The sequence below is a fragment of the Myxocyprinus asiaticus genome, chromosome 1, assembly GCF_019703515.2.
Source record: "Myxocyprinus asiaticus isolate MX2 ecotype Aquarium Trade chromosome 1, UBuf_Myxa_2, whole genome shotgun sequence".
In the NCBI taxonomy this organism is placed as follows: domain Eukaryota; kingdom Metazoa; phylum Chordata; class Actinopteri; order Cypriniformes; family Catostomidae; genus Myxocyprinus; species Myxocyprinus asiaticus.
Genome location: NC_059344.1, coordinates 33,038,750 through 33,064,798, shown reverse-complemented (window position 1 = coordinate 33,064,798; position 26,049 = coordinate 33,038,750). Strand labels below are relative to the sequence as shown.

The window sequence follows — 26,049 nt, the reverse complement described above, 5'->3', positions numbered from 1 at the left end:
CTTACAAAAAGAGACTTTCCATTACTAGGCATACAGATGATGCTATTAGAGATCTATCAGCCTACTGTCTGAGTATTGTTTGTATATTGGGGGTCTGTACAGTTGTGGTTAAGGGTGGTCTGCTGATTGGTCCATTTAAGTGTATCAGGTTTGGTTTCGGTCACATGGTCAAGGAAAGAATAAAAGAGAATTGTGACTCGCTTTCTTTTCTCAAGGCTCTGCTCTTGGTTTCTCCTCTTCTTCTTCACCTGAGCTCTGCTTTCCTGCAATATGTCTTCAAATCCTCATTGTGCGATTTAAAATGAATAACATGACTGAAAATCATGCCTTAAAAATTATTGTCTCTAGTACCCCAGTGAGCAAGCGGAAGGCGACTGTGGCAAGGAACACAAAACTCCATAAGATGTCAGTTTATGGAGAAAAATAACCTTGGGAGAAACCAGGCTCAGCTGGGAGAGCCAATTCCCCTCTGGCTATATAGCATGAATAGAATGTCAATATTAATTCCAGTGGTGGCTGGTCCATAGGGGGTGCTGAGTCACCGCCCCACCTGGTGGATAGTGTTTTTAAACATTTTTAAAGTCATTTTTTTAAGCTTATTTTAAGTATGTGTGTTTAAAATGCATAATAATGTGTAATATATAAAATATAAATCATTATGTGGGGGAAAATTAGCTTCCTTTTCATCCCTTCTCTCATCAAGAGTCCCGACCACCACTGACTGCACATGCTTGGGGTGCTTTTTCCAGCGCCCCTTGGCCAACCAACACAAGATATTCACATGTGCAAAAGAAATTTAGCCAATCAGCGGCCTCGATATTATGGCCTGAGGGGTGCTGAGAGAAGCGCTCCAAGCATGCGCAGTCGGGATTCTTGACATGGTCACGTTCCCTCACACCATCGTCTTATTGGATGATAATAAGTCTCTGCCAATAGATTGTAATACTATAGCAATGATGAACACGGACACAAGAGCAGGATCTCAGCTGCCCAGTCTGCCCCCAAGTTCAATAAGATCTCTTCAGCAAAATCCATTTGAGAGGAGAAATTTGGTGGAGAAACTACGGGTAAAAGAGCTTGGCCCAGATCAACCTGACATCAACATCAAACAACAGGCTAGTGAAAAGAGCAAAACGTACACACGATGCTTCTCCCATACTTGGTACAGCTGAAAGGCTTGGCTAGCTGGATGTAGTCATGCCAATGCATTATTTTGCTTTCCATGTCTACTTTTTAAAACGACAGGGATAAATGGAACATGGACTGTTTTAGGATTAAGGGACTTAAAACATTTATCAGAGAGGATGAAGAAATATGAGTCTACAAGAGCATATATGGACAATAGTGTCAAGCTAGCAATCCTTGGCAGAGTCAACATAGCTATGCAACTGGATGGAGGCCACAGAATCGGGGTAAGAAAGCACAATGAAGAGGTGGATAAGAATAGGCAAATTTTATCAAAGCATTCCTGACTTCAATAATATGGTCATTGAAGAGGTCACATGACGCTATGCGAGGAGCAGACGTGTGAACGGCGAGCTCTGCGCATTTTGTTAGCTTTTTAATTATTTTCATGTTATAATCTGGTGAGATTCGATACACCCAGTTACATATTTGTTCTTTGAGGTAAACATGGCAAAGAAGTCAAAATCCTCGTACTCTGGAGACATCAAAAGACACATACGTGCTCAAGCTTAAACCTCTGATGGGCCTGCAGACCAGGGACTCAATTTGGATGGCACGGCCAGGGAAATTCAGCGTCAACTGTGCAACATGTTTGTGATGCTGATGAAGGTTGTTGCTGACTTGGAGGATCTCGCTGTAATACGTTGATCGATTACGGCAATGGAAACAAAATTCTCTGAGTTGGTTACAAGAGTGGCATGTGTTGAGAAATGGATTGATTATCTGGAGTCATCGGAAAGGGAATTATCCGCTAATCCACTCACGACCAAAATAGAACTGGGCAACATTTTGGAAAACTGGAAAATCTCGAAAATAAGAGCCGGAGAAATAACGCCCTGGTAACTCACGCCCTGGTGAGTTTAGAAGTGTTGCCACATATGGAGAAAAAGAAATCATATAGCTTTAATGTAACCCTTTTGCAAAATCTTGATTTTCAACAAATGTTAAAGACTGAAATCAGTGTTTATATGGAGACCAACTGGTCTTCAGTATCTTCTGTGGGCGTGGCTTGGGAGGTATACAGTATACCTCATTTATCAAGAGATCCAAGGCACGATAACTTGTGGAGTTGGAAGGGAATATTAAAAGTGCAGAGCTGAAGTACCGAATGTCGTCTGATGGCCTCAGAGAATTGACCCGATTGAAATACAGATATACAGTAATACTGTTTTGTCGCGGAAAGTGGAGTTTTGGTTATTCAGGGCAAGACAGTCATGCTTAGAGTAGGGGGACAAAGCAGGGAAGCTTTTGGCTAGAAATATAAAGCAGATAGAGTCTTTTTCTACCATTCCCTCAGTGAAATCAGCTGGTGGTGAAACTTGTACCTCGGCCATTGATATTAATAATGCCTTTAAAGAGTTCTGTCTTGATCTCTATTGTTCCATGTCTTTGTCTACTGATGAGGATATTAGAAACTTTGTGGAACCATTAGAACTCCCTAAACTGATGACTGAGCAAAAAATTCTCTTGATTCTGAGATAACCTTGGAGGAGCTTGACGAAGTAATTAAGTCCTTACCTACAGGCAAGGCTCTGGGGACAGATGGTTTTGCCGCTGAATTTTTTTTAGATCTTATGCTACAGAATTGGCTCCACTTTTGTTAGAAGTCTATTCTGAATCATTAAAGAATGGAAAGTTTCCCCCAACCATGACACAAGCCCGGATCAGTCTGATTCTTAAAAAGGACAAAGATCAAAGCGAGTGTAAAAGTTACCTTCCAATTTCCCTGATCCAGCTAGATGTAAAAATGTTGTCAAAAATGTTGGCTAACCGATTAAGTAAAGTTATGACATCTCTTTTACATATAGATCAGGTGGGGTTTATTCGGGCTGTAGCTCTTCTGATAACATCAGGCATTTCATCAATATCATGTGGTCAGTGGCAAATGATCAGTCTCCTGTCACTGCCATCTCACTTGATGCCGAAAAGGCGTTTGATATGGTAGAATGGGATTATCTATAACAAACTAACAAACTATCAATAAACTATTGAATTTTCATAAATTAACATTAACCTAACATTAAGACTAATAAGTGTTCCAAAAATAGTATTGTTCATTGTTAGTTCATCATACCAATTACATTTTGTAATGTTAACAAATAACCTTATTGCTACGAAAATGTAAAACTGTATATACTGTCAAAGCATTGCACTCGTGTATTAACAAGGTATTTACTTTGTTATATCTCTGATCAACAAGTCACTTTCTACTGTACTTTATCAGTGTCACTTGGTCCACCCAGTCTCGGTGAAGTAACGAGGAGAAAGCAGGATAGATGATTTTATCCCGTAAGACCAGGAGCCGGTTGCACCAACAACTTAGCCTAGTTGTGGCGTAAATGGGCACTAAGTCACAATTTACGCACTACTAAATATTTGAGCATTGCACCATTAAACTTAGGTAGGACGTAAACCTACGTATAAACTAAATATTTACGGAAGCCTCAGACCAGGAGTAACGCAAGGAATAAAAAAGCAGACTCACTTAATGACATCAATGAGCTCATGTTTTGCATGACAGGCTTCAATCCTTTCGTCATATATGATAATATTGGCATTTACACTCGTTTACATTTACGGGAGAAAACATTATGTAAAAAACGTACTTCTTCAGCATGAACCCGATCTAACGGTGCATTTTCCTGTTTACGGTGTCAAGTTTTAACATATACTATATATATATATATATATATATATATATATATATATATATATATATATATATATATATATATATAAATGAATAAATGTCTATTTTTTCCAGCCTGTTGTATAACTAATGATTTATTTATTGTCCCTTATTCGTTTTAGATACAGTTATTGAATACTGTTATTTACATAGTCTAAATATACCTTTAATTAAATCTACTTTTATTACGTATCGTATTTCAGTGGAGATATAATTTATTACAGCTGACAGTTACGCCAGTAAATAAGGTTTGAACATCAACCGTAACAAGATCAAACTGAAATGCATGGCTTTTTAACACATCTGTGTATAAATTTGAAGGCTGCTTATTGGATAAATACAGGTAAACGTCATATTATGACCTACTAGTTAAGTCTTGCCTTAAGAACAGGTGGTGCAACCAAATTAAGCACTACCTTAGTTACAAACTAACTAGTAGTAGTCCTTAGTGTGAACTTTACGTCCCAACTTATGTGAGAATTTACGCACAGCTGGTGCGACCCTACCCAGAAGAACTAACAATAAGGGCTAAATATGGGGAAGTTCCCAAACCAAGTGCTTTTTACTGGCAATGTGTTGCTCTGCATATCCTTCTGGAGGATACCACCATTGGGAAAGAGTGGTAGAAGTTTATTTTAATGCTCACAGATCATTTCAGCATTCTGTATTTTTGTTTTTACTTGTCAGGGGAATATGTCAGGGGAATTGTTTTTTGTTGTTGTTGTTGTTGTTGTTGTTGTTTTTTAATAGTCTCACTCTTCTGTTAATGATATACATTTCTGGAGATCTCAATAGGCTAATGATGTCTAGTTCTGGCACATTCTGCAGGTATGAAAAACCTTTAATAGCGTAATAGCAGGCTGCCGATCAAATGCAGCATACAGTGAGAAACTGAGAGTCACTGAGTCTGCGCGTGTTAAGTTATCTTGGCACTTTATGATAATGGGAAAACAAGTGGAAAGGTCCTCAGACATTCATAAATGCAGAGATGCTGTTGCAGACACAAGTATGTCAGTGATCTTTGACCCAGCGACATGGTTATTGCCAAGACACACAAAAAGAAAAATCGTTATTAATTAAACTTCTGAGAGGATATAAACATATCACTGCACAGAACAATTTTTAGCGCTTCCGGGCGGAAACTTTCCGCAGCAAACCTTTGAATTGCCCGTGTTCCAGCGTCTTCCCATGAAGAAAAACAGGATTTAGTATGATATGCGTTTCACACCCAGCAGGTGCGCTTCCCAGCCTTCCCAAGCAGGCTACTTCACAACTGAGCTTGCGCTTAACAGCGAAGATGTGCCAGTGCGCGATCTTGGGAAATTATGAATTTAAGAAGATGAAAAAAACAAACTGAGCAGTGATTTGACCAGTTTCATCGCTCATGAACGGACTTGCGTCCTTTTTATTTCGACCGGACTTCTTGAATCCAAGGAAACATGGGGTTATCTCGAAATGAAACGATAATTTGGACGGAAGAGCACACGAACGACACGACCAACACTTTTGGTCCGGAGGTAGTGATTGTGCCCGTCATATTTGGATGTATATTTTTCTTGGGAATCATTGGGAACACTCTGGTGATTGTTGTCATTGGGAAAATAAAGTCGAGGCGTTCGAGAAGTACCACTAACATTTTCATCCTCAATCTCAGTATAGCAGACTTATGTTTTCTCCTGTTTTGCGTCCCTTTTCAGGCCACCATATACTCCCTTCCCGAGTGGATCTTCGGGGCGTTTCTGTGTAAATTCGTGCACTATTTTGTCATGGTCAGCATGCTGGTGAGCATTTTCACGCTCGTGGCCATGTCCGTGGACAGGTACATTGCCGTTGTTCTCTCCAAAAAGTCCCCGTGCATTCGTAACCGGAGGAATGCGCTCATTGGCGTTTGTGTCATTTGGATGCTTTCCTTTGTCTTTGCAGTCCCGGTTGCGCAGCGCCAAATTTTGACGGATCACCCCAAGGCGCCCAACAGCTCTTTCTGTTGGGAGATATGGACCGAATGGATGGCTAAGCACACATATAAAGTAACCATTTTAGTGATAGGTTATCTGTTACCGCTGGTTTTGATCACATGCTGTTATACCAAGGTAAGAATTCATCAATATAATGGCAGAGTTAAAATAATTTTAAGCGTCTTGCACGAGCTAATATATTCTTAAAAGTGAAAGAGTGATATTGAGAGGGCGCTTTGCGCACTGTCCTACTCTATTGAATGACGTTGGTTTTGTGTCTCTAAGTCCTTCAACAAAAAAGCTCTTACAAAAAGAAAGTTAATTTTGGGCGTGCAGTCCACTAATCAACCACTAGGGGTAAAACGAATGGTTGTGAAAGTTGCGCACTGTCCTACTCTATTGAATGACATTGGTTTCTTGTCTCTATCTCCTTCAACAAAAAAAGCTATTACAAAAAGAAAGATAATTTTGGGCGTGCAGTTCCTTATTCAACCACTAGGGGTAAAACGAATGGTTGTGAAAGTTCCTCCTCTATTGATTGACGTTGGTTTCGTGTCTCTATGTCCTTTAACAAAAAAGCTATTACAAAAAGAAGGTTTATATTGGACATGCAGTTTACACACCTAGCTATTACAAAAAAATAAAAAATAAAAAATAAATAAAAAGAATTGTACTTTCTCCACGGTCCCTTAATTGCCGCTGCGACAGGAGGAACTCTTCGCGGGGTAACTCACATTGCGACGGCTTTTGCAGGCAAATGGTCATAATATCGAGTGAAAATAATGAAAACAAGTTTGAAGAATATTATTAGCTTTCCATGTTTTACAGTAATACTATTTTGGAAAATATTTTCTAAGCCGTTTAAGAGTTATCGCCGTTTATCGCTGAATGTGTATAGAATATCAAAAACAAAACTAACTTAACTTGGGAAATCCACACGTCTAAAATTATAACTCAGTTTAAAAATGGGAGATATGTTGGCTCTTGAATTTTGCGTGCACTTAATTATTCCAAAGGTTGGCGCCTGACTGTTTACTGCAGGGTTAGTTACTCCTACATTATGTTATGGTGGGTTGGGTTAAAATGGTTTTCCAAGTGGTCACAATAATAATTCACTTAGGGCACAGTGGTGGTCTTAAGGTTCAAACTTTTAAAATCTTAGTCAACGTGTTCTCATTTTGCTGTAAGATGAGAACAGGTAGCCATTCGCCCACACGGAGAGTTAATGGTGTAGTTCTGCAATTGAGCATTGCAGGCTTATTACGTTAACCTTATTCAGAGTAGCGCCATCTTTATGCTTCATCTTTTTGACGGGAATGAAACGAGGTTGTGATGGATACACACGTGTGCTGTGTACTGATGTTCATAAGGGTAGGTAAAATGTAGAAGTAAGGGGTATGAAGTCTCGACCTCCATAAATTATGGACAAAGTTTTCGTCCTGTTCTAATTATGTCTAATATTCAACAAACTGGTTGTGTATGCCTTCAGATATTTCAAGAGATGGCTTACTGTAAATTATTAAGTGTGTGATGAAATGAAAACAATAGGCTATTTCATTTTGAAACATTTTTACTGGAAGCACAGTCCTAACTCAGTAAAATTGTCTACTCCAGGGTACAGTAAGAATATTATAACTATCCTAACGAAATTAATGTTATTTAAATTAAAATATGCTTTTATCCAAAGTGACTTACAAAATGAGGAAGTTTGTTGGTTTGATTTCCCATAGCACTTAAGTAAAAAATTGTGTCAGATTTGAAAGGTTCCAGATGCTTATGTGATCAGTAATAACTCCAGTATATTCAATGTAAAGGTCAAATGCAATTAATTGATTATGTTGATTATGAATTAACTGCAATTATGTAACTGACCAAATTTGAGCATGTGGATGTGTATGTCTTGTGTGATTGATTCACCCCATGTCATCAAAATCTGACCAATCAGGTAACCAAAGTTGGCAACCCTGCTTTATTCAGCTTTATACAGTGATTTATTCCCGTAAAAAAAATAATAATAATAATGGCAGTACACTGAATAAGGACTATACTCCTCTCTTCAATAATTTATAAAAGGGTTTTCCTAGATTTGTCTTCAGTAAAATTGTGTATTTGAAGTTGCAGTTGCCTCATTGTGGAAAGTCATATAGCGCTGCATAGTTAGGCAAGATAACTGTAATCAGTAATTATGGAGTCACAACCAACAATTGATATTGTCACGTTTGGACTATGACCACTACGTAGATTTTGAAGGGTGGAAAATATAAACTTTTTAGTGAAAATGAAGCCAACCACTGCATCCCTAACACCCATAATTGTGGGTTGGGTTAAAATGATTATCCAAGTGGTCATAATAACAATGTACACTACAGTCTTAGTTTAAACAGTCAGACATTAATGTGGCATTTTTTTTTAATTCCAGGTATTGTATCATCTTCATAAAAAGATGAAAAATATGTCCAAGAAGTCTGAACATTCAAAGCGAAAGGTAAGACAACTGATTTTTGTGGATGTGTTTTTGTCGGCTGGCCTTGATAGCAAATTATATAGTAATTTAATAATGTGAGATTACCACAGTACATTTTATGATATTTGGTCAATAGAATTTGATCTAAAAATCTGTTCAATATAGTTTATGGAAGATTGTGGAGCATATCAGACCATCAGTCTTTAACCTTCATGTGTGAGGTATGTGACTGTTCCTTTGAAAAAACAATACATAATTCAAAAAGTCTTTGTTGGATCATTGTTGGATCAAAATCTTTCAAGCAGATTGATGTAAATGACAATATGTTGTGGTAAGCCTTTTATGAACATACTGTAACTGGTTGACCAAATTTAATAATGTCAAAGTGAATTTTCATGCTTATCAGAGAAAAAAAAACATTACACATCCTTCATGAGCATAAACAGTGCAGTCTGAGCATTTCATTGTTGTATTGACTTTCAAATTAGATATTTAAATGCAGAAAGTAGTCAATTTTAATCAAGCAATGCATGTCAGAAGCCATTAAATACAATTGCATCTGTGGCTTTCAGATCCTCACTTAAAGGTGCAATATGTAACAATTTTCATGTAATATTCAAAAAAAATTTGCCAATGTGTGAACGACTTGTAACGCAACTTAAAAAATTAGCCCTTCCCAGACTTCCTAGGTTGCCTATTAAAGCTTGTAGACTGATTTTCATGTGAAGGGAGCGGGTCGCTTTTTCCGGGAAAATCTAAAGGATGTGACGTTTATGCGTGCTCCCAAGAGCCTTGCCTCAGTGCATCTCTTCTGCTATTCAACTGCGACATCAAACTGCAACACTAGGTAACGTTATCTTAGAGATGGAATCCAGCAAACGTCCGGCTCCCAGCACAACACCGACTCCTACACAAACTCTGAGTAAGCCAAAAAAAACAAAAAAACATTTATCTACTTAATCACATCTGGCTAAGCGGGAACGTGCTTGTGGTCGAGCGAAAACTAGAGTGAACATCGGCAGGACATTTGATTCCTGGAGGGAACTTCGTTCGGTTTTGGGGATCAAAACCGACCCTGAATTGGCATTCTTCTTATTGGACAGGTAAGCTTACATAACTGCAAAGCATGTTAAATATAGTGCCATAAGGATTGAGCTGTGTAATTTTAACTAAACTACAATAACACATGAAATGAATGCTAGACGATGTTCAAGATAATGCAAAAAGACCCATTCATTAGTGTAACGTAACTTGGTTATACAGAAAATATATACAATCTATAATTATAAAACAATAGGACATCGATATATCAAAATGACAGTTGTGATGGAATCACATCAATACTGAATTGTGTCAACATATCTATAATGTACAGTCTATTTTATAAACAGCTACTGTCATCATCCACCAAATTTAGCTAACAGCTATTGATAAAGCTGGCTAGCTAGCTAACGCCGACATAGGCTATCGTATAAATGCAGTCAATGTATCATGCAAAGAAAAGTGATTACTTCAAACTACAGTCTCGCATAGTCAGACCAATATCCACACTTTGTTTTAACCCTGTTCCAGCACTGGAGAGTCAAATATAATATACAGTCTCAAAATTTGTAGTAAAACAATCATAACTGTGTAATTTTAATTATGCTACCTCATCTGTGATCATGATGCCGGTGAATCACGTTCGGTCTCTTTGTACATTACGTCATTGTTTTGGTCGATGCTCGCATCCCTATGGTGTGTATGCATGAGTGCAAGCACGAGCAACAGGTAGCTGGCTGCAGTTCACTTAACAGCCACAGGTGTCATTAATAACAAGGGTGTCTGAATCTTACAAACTGCACCTTTAAGTAAATGTTCTATAATAGCCAATAGTCTTGAGAATGCCCTCTGTAACCAGTGGTGACCAAGGCACCTTCTTTGCATTGGATCTGGAGCTGAGGAGGATGTAAGGTGGTGGCAGTGGCCAGAAGGCAATTCTGATGATGCTTTTAGTTTTATTTGTTGATGAATGTCAGATGACCCTTGCCTATGTGTTAATCCTTACCTAAATGACATCTAATGTGAGAAAGATCACTGTTAGAGCACAAACCTGAAGCTACAAGTCTAGACCTGCAAACCTGCAATCTGTATTTATAGCAACTAATCACTAACTTTGGATCCTTTCATAGTAGATATACTCATTCCTGGGGATTATGGAGAAAATGTTGTTTCATAACACTGATTGTTGGGCTTTCATGTCAGCCAACTATACAAATTTCATAGAAGATGAAAAGGAATGATGGGTATCTCGCAAGAGGTTCCATTGTGCAAGGCTGTCAAGGATAATGCACATTCTGAATTTCACAGTGTACTTATACAACTACATAAGAAAGCCAGCTATGTCAATTAGTTCATGGAAAACGCAGCAATAGTTTCCAAGTTTTAGGGTCGAGAAAAGAGTCCAAGTTTTGGGCCGAGCATTTGTTAGAGAGAAAAGTTGTCTTAAACTTTCACTAGATTTTATAGCATTTCTGGTATTTATTTTATGTTGGTAAGGCTGAAATCAAGTTTCTCAATTTGAATTTTTATTCTTGAATATACTACAGTACTGATGAAACGGCAAGTGTGGAATTTATGTATGAGGGTCTCCAGCACGTAACATAAGTCTGGTAAAAATTTCCTGTCAAATAAAAACTAAATGTTAACATAGGTTCTAAAGGACAAAAACCAGAAATAAAAGATGGTTTCCTAAGAGTTCACCCAAGATGTGCAAAACCCAATAAGAGCTTCTTTTGTTGATTAGCCAAAAAAAAAAAAAAAAAAACTACATCTTGTAGCTTAGTCATACAGTGTTTGCTAAATGGAATTAGACTATAGGCAGATTTTAGAAATTTCTAGAATACATGGCATTGTCATAACAACACGTCCCTAGTGATTTTTTGCCTGCACCACCAAAACATCCTAATTGGTCCATTGCCTGCATCATCGAATTGTCAGCCATTTTCCATATTTTAAATGTCACTACAGATTCAACTCATTTAGGAGGATTTCAGTACTTTTCCCAAGATGATACTTTAAAATTAAATAAACTGAAAATTCTGTCATCATTTACTCATTGCTTTATTTATTTATTGATTATTTGCTCATTGTTTTGTTTGCAAAGGGAGTTTTCAGAATGTCAGAAACTCAAAAACGGAGAAAAGTAATTGCTTTGTGTGGGGAAGAGATCCAAATTTAAGCCTTTATGCAGTGTCATCATCCCAATGAAACACTCAAATCCCACACTCATTTGAACATTCAAAATTGCAACCTGATGAATCGTTATGGCAGCTTTGACGTCAGTGATGTCAAGTGCTTTTGGCACGTCTTATGACCGATTGCAACATTCTGATATTTGGATCTGGGGAGCAATTCTGGGATTTCAAGAGGGCTCAGCCCCCAATAACACAATAAGATGTGCACATGTACGTAATGTATTCCACATGTTGTATAGATAGTGTTTTGTTTTGGAAACTGTTTAAATCATTCAAGCTAGCCAGCTAAAATTCATTCAGAAAAAAATGAAGGATATTTTTATTTGAGGATTGATTGATCCTCTATACCGATCAGGGCCTCGATTCCCAAAAGCATGGTAAGTCTAAGTAGATTGTAGAATCCATATTACAATTCAGCTTAGCATTGCAGCCCATTTCACAAAGCTATTGTAACTTACAGTCAGTATTTGACTTGCGTAGAGTGCTTTGGAGTAATCTTAGAGCACTAAGAGCATTGTAAGGAGACAGACTTTTGCAGTCATCTGCAGGACATTCACAAAATTACACTTAATGCACTCGATACAATGTAATATGGTTCATTTTATGATGATTATGCTTTATGCTGCTTACAATGAGAATTTAATATAAGTTACTTTTAAGGTTTATTTATTTGTATATTAATCAACAATTAATAATAATTATAAATAAATGCATAAAATAGATAAATAAACTACTAAATAAATAAATTGTGAATTGTGTGTACAGCCACGCAGCTAATACCAAAAAAGTTAACAAACAAGCCATAGGCTATATAGTGCATGTCTTGTCTTGTCATCCTCCTCTCCTCTTTCTCTCTGATACCCAAAGGCATTCTTGCCTGCACCACAATACTGTGCAAAATGTACCCTTATCTGGGGAGCAAAGAACAGACCTCTGCTTAATTGGTGAATGTTCCAAAAGCGCAGCTTCCAGCCTCCTATACTTTGCACTCTGCTGACAACACGGTGAACCTTGTTATTTTCAATATGTGCTTGATCATTGGCAGGATTATTCACAGGGCCTCAGTGGCTAACTGCAGCCTATTAACATATGTCTTCACTGACACCTCGACCCACAGAATTTGTGAAAACAAAACATTGCAAACGCACATCTAATGAACAAAGCAGTGATTGTCTGAAGGTAATAGATTGCTAATTCTGCAAAAATGATCACAAAACTACATTTAATTAGCCTAAAGGACTTTGTACCCCAAACATGAATTTTGCCATGATTTCTCACCGCAGTGAACATTTTGAATCGAAACAATGGATTCCTAACAAGAAATTCCTTCACACCTGGAGCAAAACGAGTTTTTTTTTTTTTTTATGTAATTTTTTGTGGGGCGATGAAATGCCCTGACTAATAAATCATGAGCTTTTAATCATGTGTCAGAAGCCATTGCAGTTACCAAAACCAGCACAACATGTGGCACTAAAGCACAGAAAGCTGTTTTGATCACCAACATTAAACGCTGAAGGAACTTGAGGAAGAAATCCTGAACCAGCAGTGAGGATGTTTATTTCATTTGCATCAAATTGCCGGTGTGTGCAAATGTGTGTGGCAGTGGCATATAATCACTCTCGTTCCAAATGATAACATGTTTTAACCATTAATATTATTTTTTTAGACTTGATTCTTTCTAATCTTCCCTCAGACTGTGTATACATGATAATACTGCCAGTCAACTGTCAACCGGAGAACTGAAATAGCTTCTAAAAGTGTCTCAGATATTTTCTTTCTCACTGAGCAAATCTAAAACAAACTTTTCATCACTACTGCAGCTTGTAAAAAAAAGAAAATTTTCTAAAATGGAAATACTTTCCCAGCGAGGTAAATAATTTAGTATTTCTAAAGTTACGCACAAATTCAATGAAGTTACAATGATAAGAGACAATACACATTTCAGCACTTCACATATCGGATAGCAATTCTCTTAAGTAGCACTTAAATCGGGCCCTTGTGTGTTTAGCTGTGTTGTGTTGCAGCTGTGTTAAAGGGATAGTTCACCCCAAAATGAAAATTCTCTCATCATTTACTCACCCTCATGCCATCCCAGATGTGTATGACTTTCTTTCTTCTGCAGAACACAAATTATGATTTTTAGAACAATATCTCTGCTCTGTAGGTCCATAAAATGCAAGTAAATAGTTTCCAAAATTTTGTCAGTCCAAAAAGTACATAAAGGCATCATAAAAGTAATCCATACGACTCCAGTGTTTTAATCCATATCTTTAGAAGTGATATGATAGGTGTGGGTGAGAAACAGATCAAAATTTGAGTCCTTAGAAATTCTACTCCCTGCCCAGTAGGAGCCAATATGCATGAAGAATGTGAATCACCAAAAACACAAGAAGAAGAATCTAAAAGTTAAAGTTAAAGTGGAGATTGACTGAGCAGGGAGGAGAATTTATAGTAAAAAAGAACTTAAATATTGATCTGTTTATCACCCACACTTATCATATCACTTCTGAAGACATTAATTTAGCCACTGGAGTCTTCTGGATTACTTTTATGTTGACTTATGTGATTTTTGGCTCTTCAGAATTGTGGCACCCTAGCCTCATGCAGTTCTCTCAGCGCTTTGGCTTGGTGCACTTGCAGGAGAGCCATGGCGTGCAGGGCGGAGTCGGCCTGTCTAGCGGCAACATAGGCCGTAGTCGCCAGTGACGACGTAAGTCTACAGGCCCTGGACCGGAGTCTCGGACGGTTCCGCCAGGTGCCGGCGTTTTGCGGGCAATAGTGCACCGCAACTGCCTTATCCACCTGGGGAATCGCCGAGTACCCCCTGGCAGCCCCACTGTCGAGGGTAGTGAGAGCGGAGGAGCCCATAAATCGGGTCTGGGCAGTGAAAGGTGCCTGCCACGATCTCGTGAGCTCATCATGCACCTCCGGGAAGAAAGGAACCGGGGCGGGACGTGGCCGTGAGCGGCGCTCTGAGCCCTGGACCAATCGTCGAGCCACGAGGGTTCAAGGGGGAGTGAAGGGTTCCACTCCAGCCCGACGCTTGCAGCCACCCGGGCAAGCTTGGCCGTCATCTCCGTGTCGGCCTGTGACCGCACCCGAAGGTGGGAGCCCTGTCGAGTCCTCGGTATCAGACTGAACCAGCCCGCTCTCTGATGCTGCAATCTAGACCTCATCTGCTTCGCGAGCCCCAAATGAGATTGCGAACTCGCCCTGAAACGAGCTGGCGATCTCACCGCAGAACTCGACTGGGGCAAACGAGCGTGCTGGGGAATAGGAGGTCCGTGGGGGGTTACCCGGTGGAGCGGCTCCCATTGGAATCCCCAAATCGCTCCCAGTGCTAACCGCCGCGGCCTCAAACCTCTGAGGAAGGAAAGCCGCGACCGCAACGTTGCCACGGTCATGTTCTTGCAGTGAGAATATAATTCATGGCCATCAGAAGCGGAGAGATAGTGACCGCAACCAGGAATTATATACAGACGGAAAGGCAACTTTAAAAAGACGCTCCATCGGTGCCACTCTTTTAGTAGGAAAATATACTCTTTTATTAGGAAGAATATACTCTTTTAGCTGCTGAAGCGCCCAGGGGCATTCTCTGCACACCACTGGTGCAAGAGGGGGAGAAACTGCTGTAATGCGCCATAAATCCAACAGCTTTCGAGGTGAATGGATCAGCGGAGGAATTCAGCTCGCTGAAACACGAAGAAAAAATCTGAATGTGTAGTTGCGAGCCAGCTCCTTTTATACCCGTATGTCCGGGGGAGTGGCATGCAAATTCCACTCACCAATTCCCATTGGCCTTTTCTCAAAGATCAGAGGTGTTGGGGCTCCCAAGAGCGACCCCCAGTGTCACTACATCAACACAACTTCGAGTGAGTGACAGACAGGGAAAGGCACTGTTCTTCAGATGAAACTTTAATTTAATTTGTTCAGTAACTGCGGCCTCTGGACACTTGGAAAAGATATTTGTTTTTTTATATTAAAAAAATTATATTTAATATCTCCTTTTTAAGGACAGTTTTTAAATATTTCTTGCTGCTTTGTATTTTAAAAGACATCATTAGTGAGGCAAAAATGTGTTTGTCACTGAAAGACAGACTTTTTCCAGTTAAGCAAATTGGACGGTAATCATTGGTTGATTACAGTGCTTCAAGGAAGAGAAACGGTGTTGGGGGCAATGCTGACACTGATGCTTTACTACTTCAGTATATTCAGCAGCACTGACGCGAGTCATGTGAAAGCCCCTTTAGCGTTATTGTGTAGTTTCGAGTTGGTTAGTGGGCAGCTGATTTAATTTCAGCCTAGCTTGTACAGAATTTATCAATCTCTAGCAGAGAACTATGATAAGAGCTCTTCACAATTGCCTTGGGGCTGTTCACATCAGTTTTGATGACTTTCAAACATCAGGGGCTGTGCGATTTTTGAAAGGATCTGCGCACAATATACACTTGACTGACAATCTTATTATTCATGTTGAAGTCTTCAGACCTGTCCAGAGATTTCATCAGTCAAGATCACCATGTCGCTCTTCTGTTGGTACTTGATACTTAACAGTATTGGTGTGCTCCACAACTGGCCATAGCTTTTGAAAATATGATTAACAATGAGATGTATTGCTATTAAAAATAAGATGTCATTTTGTTTTGATAAGAAGTCAGTTTTCTTGCTTTGAAAAAAAAAAAAAAACTTTCTGCAGGGGAAAACTTTGTATAAAAATTGCAGCAGTGCATAATCCTTCTTCATATCATGAAGCAGACGAATGGTTATTAATGCATGAATCACACTTACTTAGAATGTAGACAATTTCTGACATGGTTTTCCATACATCATTTTTTTAATTATTTCCTGCATGTGGGCAAAGACAAATTATATGGGACAGTAATAATTGCTCATAATAACATTAACTTGTATATCTTACTTGCAGTACAGTATCTCATAGGTGAGAGATTGTGTGAGCTTTTCAACTTTTTTCTTATACTAGCCTATGTCGGTTTAAAGCACGTTAAATGACAGATTATATGAACATTGCTATTCTTCATACAATCCTTCCGTTGTCAATAATGGAATAAACTGAAGGCAGTTCCACAAAGCTGCTAAATCACAGCATTCAAGCTCATCTGATGTTTTTAAAGCAGACAGATAAAGGTTTAATGATAATGTGTTTATGTTAATTAGTTAATGTGTTTACTTGTTTCTGCCCTTAAATACAAAAAACATTTTGTGAAAACTGTATCTCCAATATAGTGTGTAATTCTAAAAATATCCCAGCTGCAAGGTGAAATTATGGACAAAGTCCTATTCTGAATTGTTTATAAAACAGTAAATTATAAAATTAACACTGGATATTTTCACCATTCAAAACTGAGATGGTAATATGTGCAGAAAAAATACTCTAATTAATTGATAAGGAGCTTGTCTAAGGTATTTTAATTAATAATTCATAGTTGTCCACTTCACCTTTGTGTGGCATTGTTATGGAAATTGAGATTCTTTTCCTTTTTTGTGAGTGGCATTTGTCACTGTTTGGGGGCTTCTCTTAGGAACCCTGCAGACAATGTGGGCTTTATAGCTTATGTAAGTGGTTAAGAATTTGTTTCTTATTGGTATAAATAGAATTAACTTATTATTATAATCGTAAAAATATGGTTTGTTTGTTTTTTTGCACACAAAATAAGACAAATCAGTCATTGTTTACTCACCCCTGTGTTATTATAACCCCATATGACTTTCTTTCTTTTTCTTACCACAAAGGGAGAAATTGTGAAAAAAAATTTGTGCTCAGTGATGTCATACCATGGCAGTGTATGATGACTACCTCTTCAAGCTTCAAAAGACGCAAAACTATAATTCATAAGTCTAATAAATGATTTCATGAGACTCATGATTGTTATGAATGCATACGATGAGCTTTGGTGAGAAACAAACCGAAATCTATCTATCTATCTATCTATCTGTCTGTCTGTCTGTCTATAAACTCCAAAGTGTTATTTTTTTGTTTGTTTTTTAAGTAAGCTATACTTGAATCACTTAAACTATTTTAAATATACTCTACTCAAATATATTCTTTAATTGCAACATAAATAAGCTAGTCTTAGTTAAACTAATTACCTTTTTGCCTAAATAGTAACTAAAGTTACATTCAGAAACAAAACGTATTCCTTGGCCATCAAGTAAGCATATTTCAAAACAAGCAAACACAAACATTTTATTGTGAAAATTGAATAAATAGATAAATCTTGTTATTTTAACATCTTCAAACATGGCATGTTCATGTCACTTCAAACTGGATTACACTTGTTCACAAAATACAAAAGCATGTCACTCACTGCATAGTTACCAGATAGGACACAACAGTTATTTTGCCTATTTTACAACTATATAAAAAGTTAAATCTGTGCCTACATGGTTTCAGTGAAGACATACAAGTGTTTTAATTTTGTGAAAAGTTAAAGCACAAACTTAAGACGGTTTTCTGCCTTCACAGAAAACTAACAATGGTACACACTAAATACAACCACTTTAGGAAATGTCACTTGCTATATAAAGTGTCTGTAACAATTGATTTAAAGGCGTAGTAAGCTTAAAATTAAAATCTTCAATAATTTGCTCATCTTTATGTTGTTTCAAGCCATAGGCTGACTTTTTTCTGTGGAACAAAACAAGATGTTAGATAGAATGTTAGCCTCAGTCACATTCACTTTCACTGTATGGAGAAAAGATTCAGTGAGGGTGACTGAGACAAACATACTGTTAAACATCTCCCTTTGTGCTCAACTGAAAAAAGTCAAATGGGTTTGAAACAACCTGAGGGTGAGTAAATGATGACAGAATTTTCATTTTTGGGTGAAGATCGTTTTTGAATTTCAGCAGTCTGGGTGCTGGTGGCTTTGAGTCATCCAAGCGCATTAAGAGTTTTTGGATGAAGTTGAAAGTATGGGTCAGTTATTTAGAATAGTTGAGATGTATCATATAATTACAGTGCATTCAGAAAGTATTCAGACCCCTTAATTTTTTTCACATTTTGTTATGTTGCAGCCTTATGATAAAATGCTTTAAATTATTATTTTTTTTCACATCAATGTTCACTCCATACCCCATAATGACAAAGCAAAAATCTGATTTTTGGTAACTTTACAAATGTAAAAAAAAAAAAAAAAAAAAAAAACACAAAATATCACATTGACATAAGTATTTAGACCCTTAACTCAGTACTTAGTTGAAGCACATTTGGCAGCGATTACAGCCTCAAGTCTTTTTGGGTATGATGCGACAATCTTTGCACACCTGGATTTGGGGATTTTCTGACATTCTTGTCTACAGATTCTCTCTGTCAGGTTGGATGGGGTTGGATGGGCACCATCGGTGGACAGCCATTTTCAGGTCTCTCCAGAGATGTTCGATTGGGTTCAAGTCCGGGCTCTGGCTGGGCCACTCAAGGACATTCACAGAGTTGTCCCTAAGCCACTCTTGCATTATCTTGGCTGTGTGCTTAGGGTCATTGTCCTGTTGGAAGGTGAACCATTGGCCCAGTCTGAGGTCCTGAGCGCTCTTGACCAGGTTTTCATTAAGGATATCTCTGTATTTTGCTGCGTTCAGCTTTCCTTCATCCTTGACCAGTCCCCCAGTCCCTGCTACAGAAAAACACCCCCACAGCATGAGGCTACCACCACCATGCTTCACTGCTGGGATGGTATTGCGCAGGTTATGAGTGGTGCCTGGTTTCCTCCAGACATGACGCTTGGAATTGAGGCTAAACAGTTCAATCTTTGTTTCATCAGACCAGAGAATCTTGTTTCTCACAGTCTGAGAGTCCTTTATGTTCTTTTTTGCTAAATCCAAGCAGGCTTTCATGTGTCTTGCACTGATTGCCCATAAAGTCCTGACCGGTGTAGTGCTGCAGTGATGGTTGTCCTTTTGCAAGTTTCTCCCATCTTCACACATTATCTCTGGAGCTCAGCCAGAGTGACCATCGGGTTCTTGGACTCCTCTCTTACCAAGGCCCCTTGGAAAATTGCTCAGTTTGGCTGGGCGGACAGTTCTTGGAAGATCCAAACTCTGACCATTCAAGAATTATGGAGGCCACTGTGCTCTTGTGAAACTTCAATGCAGCTGAAATTTTTTTGTAGCCTTCCCCAGATCTGTGCCTCGACACAGTCCTGTCTCTGAGCTCTGCAGGCAGTTCCTTTGACCTCATGGCTTGGTTTCTGCTCTGATATGCATTTTCAGCTGTGATACCTTATATAGACAGGTTTGTGTCTTTCTGAATCATGTCTAATCAATGGAATTTGCCACAGGTGGACTCCAATCAAAGTGTAGAAACATCTCAAAGATGATCCAGAGAAATGGGATGCACCTGAGCTAAATTTCAAGGGTCTGAATACTTATGTCAATGTGATATTTCAGTTTTTTCTTTTTAATAAATTTGCAAAGTTATCAAAAATCTGGTTTTTGTTTTGTCATTATGGGGTATGGAGTGTAGACTGATGTAAAAAAAAAAAATGAAGCATTTTAGCATAAGGCTGCGATATAACAAAATGTGGAAAAAATGAAGGGGTCTGAATAGTAAAACTGTAAAACAAAACATCAGTAGAAAAGCATCAGCCAAAGGGAAATCACTCTCACCTTCCAGCACAATATCAATCTGAGCAGGGTCTGAACAATGGATCTCAGGTCTTCATTCACAATGCTTAGATAAGCTACTGCTGAATCTTCAACATCTGGCAACATGACAGAACTTCACGAGTGTTTCCAGTAGATAATTAACATTAAAACTCAAATGAGACGTATAACAACTTATATTAAAGGGCTGGTATTCACAAATAATTTTTTATCTTGCCACTAGAGGTACTCCAAAGAGTTCCAACTAAGAGTCTTTGCTTAAAACCAATTAAAAAAACTGCTAAGAGCAAGATTTACTAAGGAATAGGGGAAAATCGGGGGTAATTGTAAAGGCGGAATTTACATTGTTGCTATGAATGACGTCACATTCTATGAGTATGCTGTCTTAAATCGCCCAAAGTGATTGTTAGACAGGATACAGCTATTTGTCTACAAATTTATAATAAAGACAGCAGGTAGTAGGCCTATATTATATTATATTATATTATATTGCATTGCATTGCATTGCCTGTAGACAGCCATCAGTCGTGGAGTATGTTTGTCCAGCTCAGAGAAGAACTTGCTCTTTAGGTTGATATTTGTAATCCTGTTTAATTCTGCACAAATCCATACATACAAGTATGCAAACAAATAACGTAATACATGAGTGTAAAAAAGAGAATATAGTAACAGAATGCCTTAAAACTTAAAAGGGACAGCAATGGAGAAAATTGACCTGAGACTCCAATGGAAGAGTAGGTCAGTTTACAAAAAAAGTCTTTGACTGTTTGTGATTGTAACGGGGTTCATTCATGGGGACAAGGAGGAAATGGGAAGCATGTCTTCAACTCATACAGGTAACTTTTATTTCTTTAACTCAAAATTGTTCATTCAAATGGAACACAGTCTGGGCATGTGTATGCTGGCTCTCTCTCTCCCAGTCTCTGGCATGGTTCCTCTTTGTATCACTATCCCCATTGCTCACTGCAGTCAGAAACAGGTGTTCGACATGTTGTGCTCAGGTGTGTGCACCCTTACCACTTTCTCTCTCTCCAGAAGAACGCTCCACCACATCCCCACCTCCACATACCCCCACTGCCCGATTCAGGCCAGGGAGCCATCTGATCTATCGAGCATCTACATCTGAGATGTTGTTTGTGTGTAGCACTCATTATTGTGTGCCAATCTGAGGGCTGAAATGCGATGCGTTACTATATATCTACTTATTTATTAAATGCAGCCTTATGCGAGTCACAAAACTATCGTTTGTCTTCAAGAGGCTTTAAATAAAATGTATGAGTCACATTGACTGCTTTAATGGTGCTTTTATGTCATTTGGAGCTTGACAGTAACAATCGTGAGCTCATCGGACCGATACCTGATTCGGTTAAAAATGTCAGTATTGAAGCCAATACCAATCCAGGTATCTGATCGGTGCATCCCTAGTCAGTTACCTATTTTTCTGAGTCACTACTCGACTAGTAAAAAGGAGTAGTTATGCTAGCCCTGCTATACATCACTTTGGCAGTTAGTTTAGTTTGTCAATTGTGTCAGTTACAGAACTTTGTAATTCCTTTTCCTACTTCAGATGATGTGTAGGAAAGTAAGATTTTTCATTAAGATCTGGATGAAGGAGCTAAATGTCACACACATCATAAGAGAGGTTAAAAAGTAAGTAATTATGGAAGATATTCACATTGTGATTGATGGTATTCCATTATCTGTAAAAATTAAGCAATATTTAAAGGACTGGTTCATAATGGCCAAGTGGTTTCTTCATTAGTATTTTTGGATGGAATAACTGTTTTTTGTTTTTTGTCAGAACATGGTGAGCTGTCTTAATCACTGTTTGAAAGAGGTTAACTTGAAGTCCTCATTGCATTTAAAGAGAACTGACTTTTCAGTTGTTTGACTCTTTTTAATGTTAATAAAAATAATAATAATAGTTTTCTGTATCATTATCATCGTCATAAAACAGACTGAAGATGTTGAAGTATCCATATGATAAAACTGTACATTGTATTTAGACTTTGATGAAATTGGGAGAGTTTATTAAAGAGAGAAATATTCCACTAGGAACATTAGAGGTGACAAAGGAAATTTTTTTGAAACCAAACTCTTTACAAGACTGCACAACCATCCAAAAAAAATAACTTTTCGGCCATAAATTAGACCTAATAAATTAATGAGATTAAAGGAATTTATGTCATAAAATCTCTGGTGTCTATAGAAATAAAATTGGCAGAATTTGTTAAAGGCCAGAATTGTTCTCTTATCACTGGCAAAGACAATGGATAATTATTTCAGGACCTTTACACATGATAAAGCATCCAAAAAGATGACTTTTCTGTTGTGTGTCTACACTTATAAACATTCTCTGACACAAAAAATTAAATAAATTAATGAATGTCTTCCTTGCCTCTAACCTTTTGATGGTTAACAGTTGGCCCTTGTCAGTATAAATATCAGCAAATACACTACATAGTTACTGTGCAATCACCCAAAAGACTATAAAGCAGTGGTTATTGCTTTAAGACTATATGGAAAGCACAGCTTCCCCTAAAATTTCATAAGAAATGGTAATAAAAAGCTGAATATGTATGTGCAAGTAATTTATATAAATTACATATCACTCTTTGTGCATTACAGTATTACACTACATATAAAGTATATTGGACACAACAGTAATGCCAGTAACAAATTAAGAAATTAAATTTAAATAATAAATTTAATTCCAATGTTTCATCTGATACATAAGGAATTGTATAGTCAGCTGTTTCATTGCAAAATAAAGTATGATCAGGATTCCAACACAGAGTGAATTGTGCTTATTACAATTGGTTACTTACCAAAGAAATAAATAGTTTCTCAAGAAATATTGATTTGAGATTAAATTGTTTTATTATGTAAGAAGAAGGCGTAACATGGATCTTCATTCCATGTGATTCAATTCCATTGAATCATATACTATACCTTAATTTTGTAATTACATTCTTTCTTATTCATTTACAAAGTCTTGGAATTTCATTAAATATGTTTATTAATTTTTGCATGTATTAGTGTGTTTGGTTCATTTTAAAAAAATATGATTCTTTAATTTGTACGCTTCTGGAGCAGTTAAACCTGTGCTAATAATTTTGTATTTTTAAGCTTTATACTTTTATTGGTGTATGTCTATTTTTCTAACATATGAAAGAAATTCTCTCTCAGCTTATGCTGTTAATTATACAGGGGACCTTCTAACTAGGTACATTACGAAAGATATCAATTTAAAAAAATATATTTTATCATTAGTTTTTCATCATATCATTCACATTTTAGCTTTATAAAAATGCACAAATCCATGTATTCCATCAATAAATGTGATGTCTTGAAATTGCATATTGCATATATATTTTTGTTTAATATTTATTGTTAACATGCATAATTTGTACTATTTAAGAGCATTTACTTTGATTTTCAGAACACATACTAAAAAACTGGTAGTGTATCTTTAAGATTGGTGGCAGTTCAGTAAAGAACAGCTTTGTTTTGGTTGAGCACACATTAATGAGAGAAGACAAATGGCTTCTTGATCACATTCATGCTGTGTTATTAAAATTAAATGCTCAAATGCTGACGTCCCTTATAAATCCACCTATACACCTGGATACAGATTTATTAAAGAGCACCTATTATGGTTTTTAAACGTGCTTAATTTTGTGTTAAAGGTCTCATACAATAGATTTACATGCATCCAAGGTCAAAAAACATTTTAATTTGCTCATAATTTAAATTGCAGCATTACCTTTTTTTCCCAGTGTCAAAAACGACTCGTTCAATGATCCGTTCTAAAGGATTCATTCTAAACTCCTCCTTTCAGAGAGCCTAATCTGCTCTGATTGGTCAGATTTCCTAGTCTGTTGTGATTGGTCTACCGCTTAGTGTAGTGTTTGAGGGTGGGTCAAAGCTGTTCGCCAGCAGCCAGTGAAGACCAGTGGCAGGTTTTTTGTTACCAAATTACATAGGTTAGTACAGGAAGTACGTCTGGAATTACTAACGACTTGTTTCAGGTGTTCAGAATCGGTTCTTTCTTTTGGGAGTCAATAACTCCATTTGTCGTGCACTTTAATTTTTGAAACTTTGCAGACTTTTTTACATTCACAAACAACTATATAACACACTACATGAAAGGTAAAAACCATAATAGGTGCTCTTTAATCCTTCACATTCGCAACTTGTTAGTCTGGACTGTTGTCAGGTTATATTGCATTATTTTATTTCCAAATCGTGAATGCCCCATAATATATGTAGTGGGGAGCAACTCTGTGCCGGCTTTGTTCATTTTTTTATGTTTTAATTTAGTCGAACAACTGTAGAAGTTTAGTGCTGGCCCTACCAACACTGACATAAGTGGCTGCATAGTGCCCTGCGACCACCAGGGGACCCCGATGGGTTCAGTATAGCCAAAAACTTTTTTGTCCTAAGTGTAAATAGCACTGGCAACAGAGCCCGGCTATTTGCACGGCAATAGTCCGATGAAATCGTTAAAGAAAGGCATAGAGACATACAGCAAGTATGTACATTTTACATGTACACACCTAAGAACTGGCGTGGCGACACTGGTATGGCAGTTGACACAATCCGAGTTTGCGTCCATCTTTTGCCAATTACACTCTTCTCCCCACATCCATCCCATGTATGTGAAGACAGACAGTAGCTGTATGCTATCAGAGTGAGAGTTTATTTTTAATAAAAATGAACACAAAAGGTGTAAAAAAAATAAAAAAATGTCTAAGGGGAGTGTGAAATAACTGAAAGTAAACAGAATGTCCTCTTGTTGATCAGTGAGCTCACTGATGGTTGGGCAGCGCAGAGAAAGGTTTGTTTTAGGTAGGGAGGGGAACGTCTGCCACACTCGCACTTTTCACTTTACCTGGTTCGATGCACATGGGTGGCGAATTTCTTCCACTGCTCGCCGTCTCAAGGGCAGGCAGAGAGCAAGGATCATAATGTCCCATGTTCAGCATTTAAAGATAGGAGTGACGAGACACTATTACAGGACAAATTAGGTGTTTCATCCCACTGCCAGCAATTTTATTTAAGTTCTGTCACAATACTTATACAACATTCACTGAATATATTGCTATATTAGCCTATATACTGTTTTAGAATACACAATAATACACTGCTGTGCAAATCATACCTGCCACAATTTACACAAGGTTGCAAATTATACTATACATTCATTTGGTAATTATATTCTTTCTTATTAATTTTACTTTAATTTAGAATTTCATTAAAGATGTTTATTAATATGTGCATGTGATTAGTGTTTGGTTAGTTTAAAACATTTTATTCTTTCATTTTTATACTTCTGGAGCTGGAGTTATACCTGTGCTGGAGTTATACCTGTGCTAATAGTTTTGCATTTTTAAGCTTTATACTTTTGAAGAAAAAAAAAAACTTGTTTATTTGCACATTTTATGCTTGCTTAGATATTGATGTTGGGTGTGTTTGGTTAAGTATACCTGTAGATGGGGGGCCCCATTTTGAAAATTGCTTAGGGCTCCCAAAATGCTAGGGCTGGCCCTGATTGCATGCTTCACAGAAATGGGGACATATAGCTTCCATTGATTGCCTGGACTGTGAGCTTTTAGGGGATTTTATAAATCACTTGTATGTGTTCACTCCTTCATTCTTGGGGGAAAAAAACACTTCCACACATGTTATGGCAGGGGGCATTTGCTCTGCAAATATGTTAGCCAATCATAAGACTGGGCATGTATATTAATGTTTTTAAATGAGAATTAGCAAAGAAATCGCCATGGTTACTTTCGTAACCTCCATTCCCTGATGGAGGGAACGAAACCTTGTGTCGATGTAGTGACACTAGGGGTCACTCTTGGAAACCCCAAACACCTCTACTTTTTTTTAAAAAGG

The 26,049-nt window shown here is 37.7% G+C and overlaps 1 protein-coding gene across 1 annotated transcript in view; it reads left to right on the top strand.

Annotated features, from left to right (window-relative positions):
• Nucleotides 1–5,180: 5,180 nt before the first annotated feature.
• Nucleotides 5,181–26,049, top strand: part of LOC127448483 (galanin receptor type 1-like) — a 51,108-nt gene continuing 30,239 nt past the window's right edge. Inside the window, exons 1-2 of the mRNA XM_051711053.1 lie at nucleotides 5,181–5,964; nucleotides 8,249–8,314. Of these exons, the coding sequence (XP_051567013.1) occupies nucleotides 5,314–5,964; nucleotides 8,249–8,314 (717 nt within the window). The 5' untranslated portion in view covers nucleotides 5,181–5,313. The remainder of the gene's footprint in view (nucleotides 5,965–8,248; nucleotides 8,315–26,049) is intronic.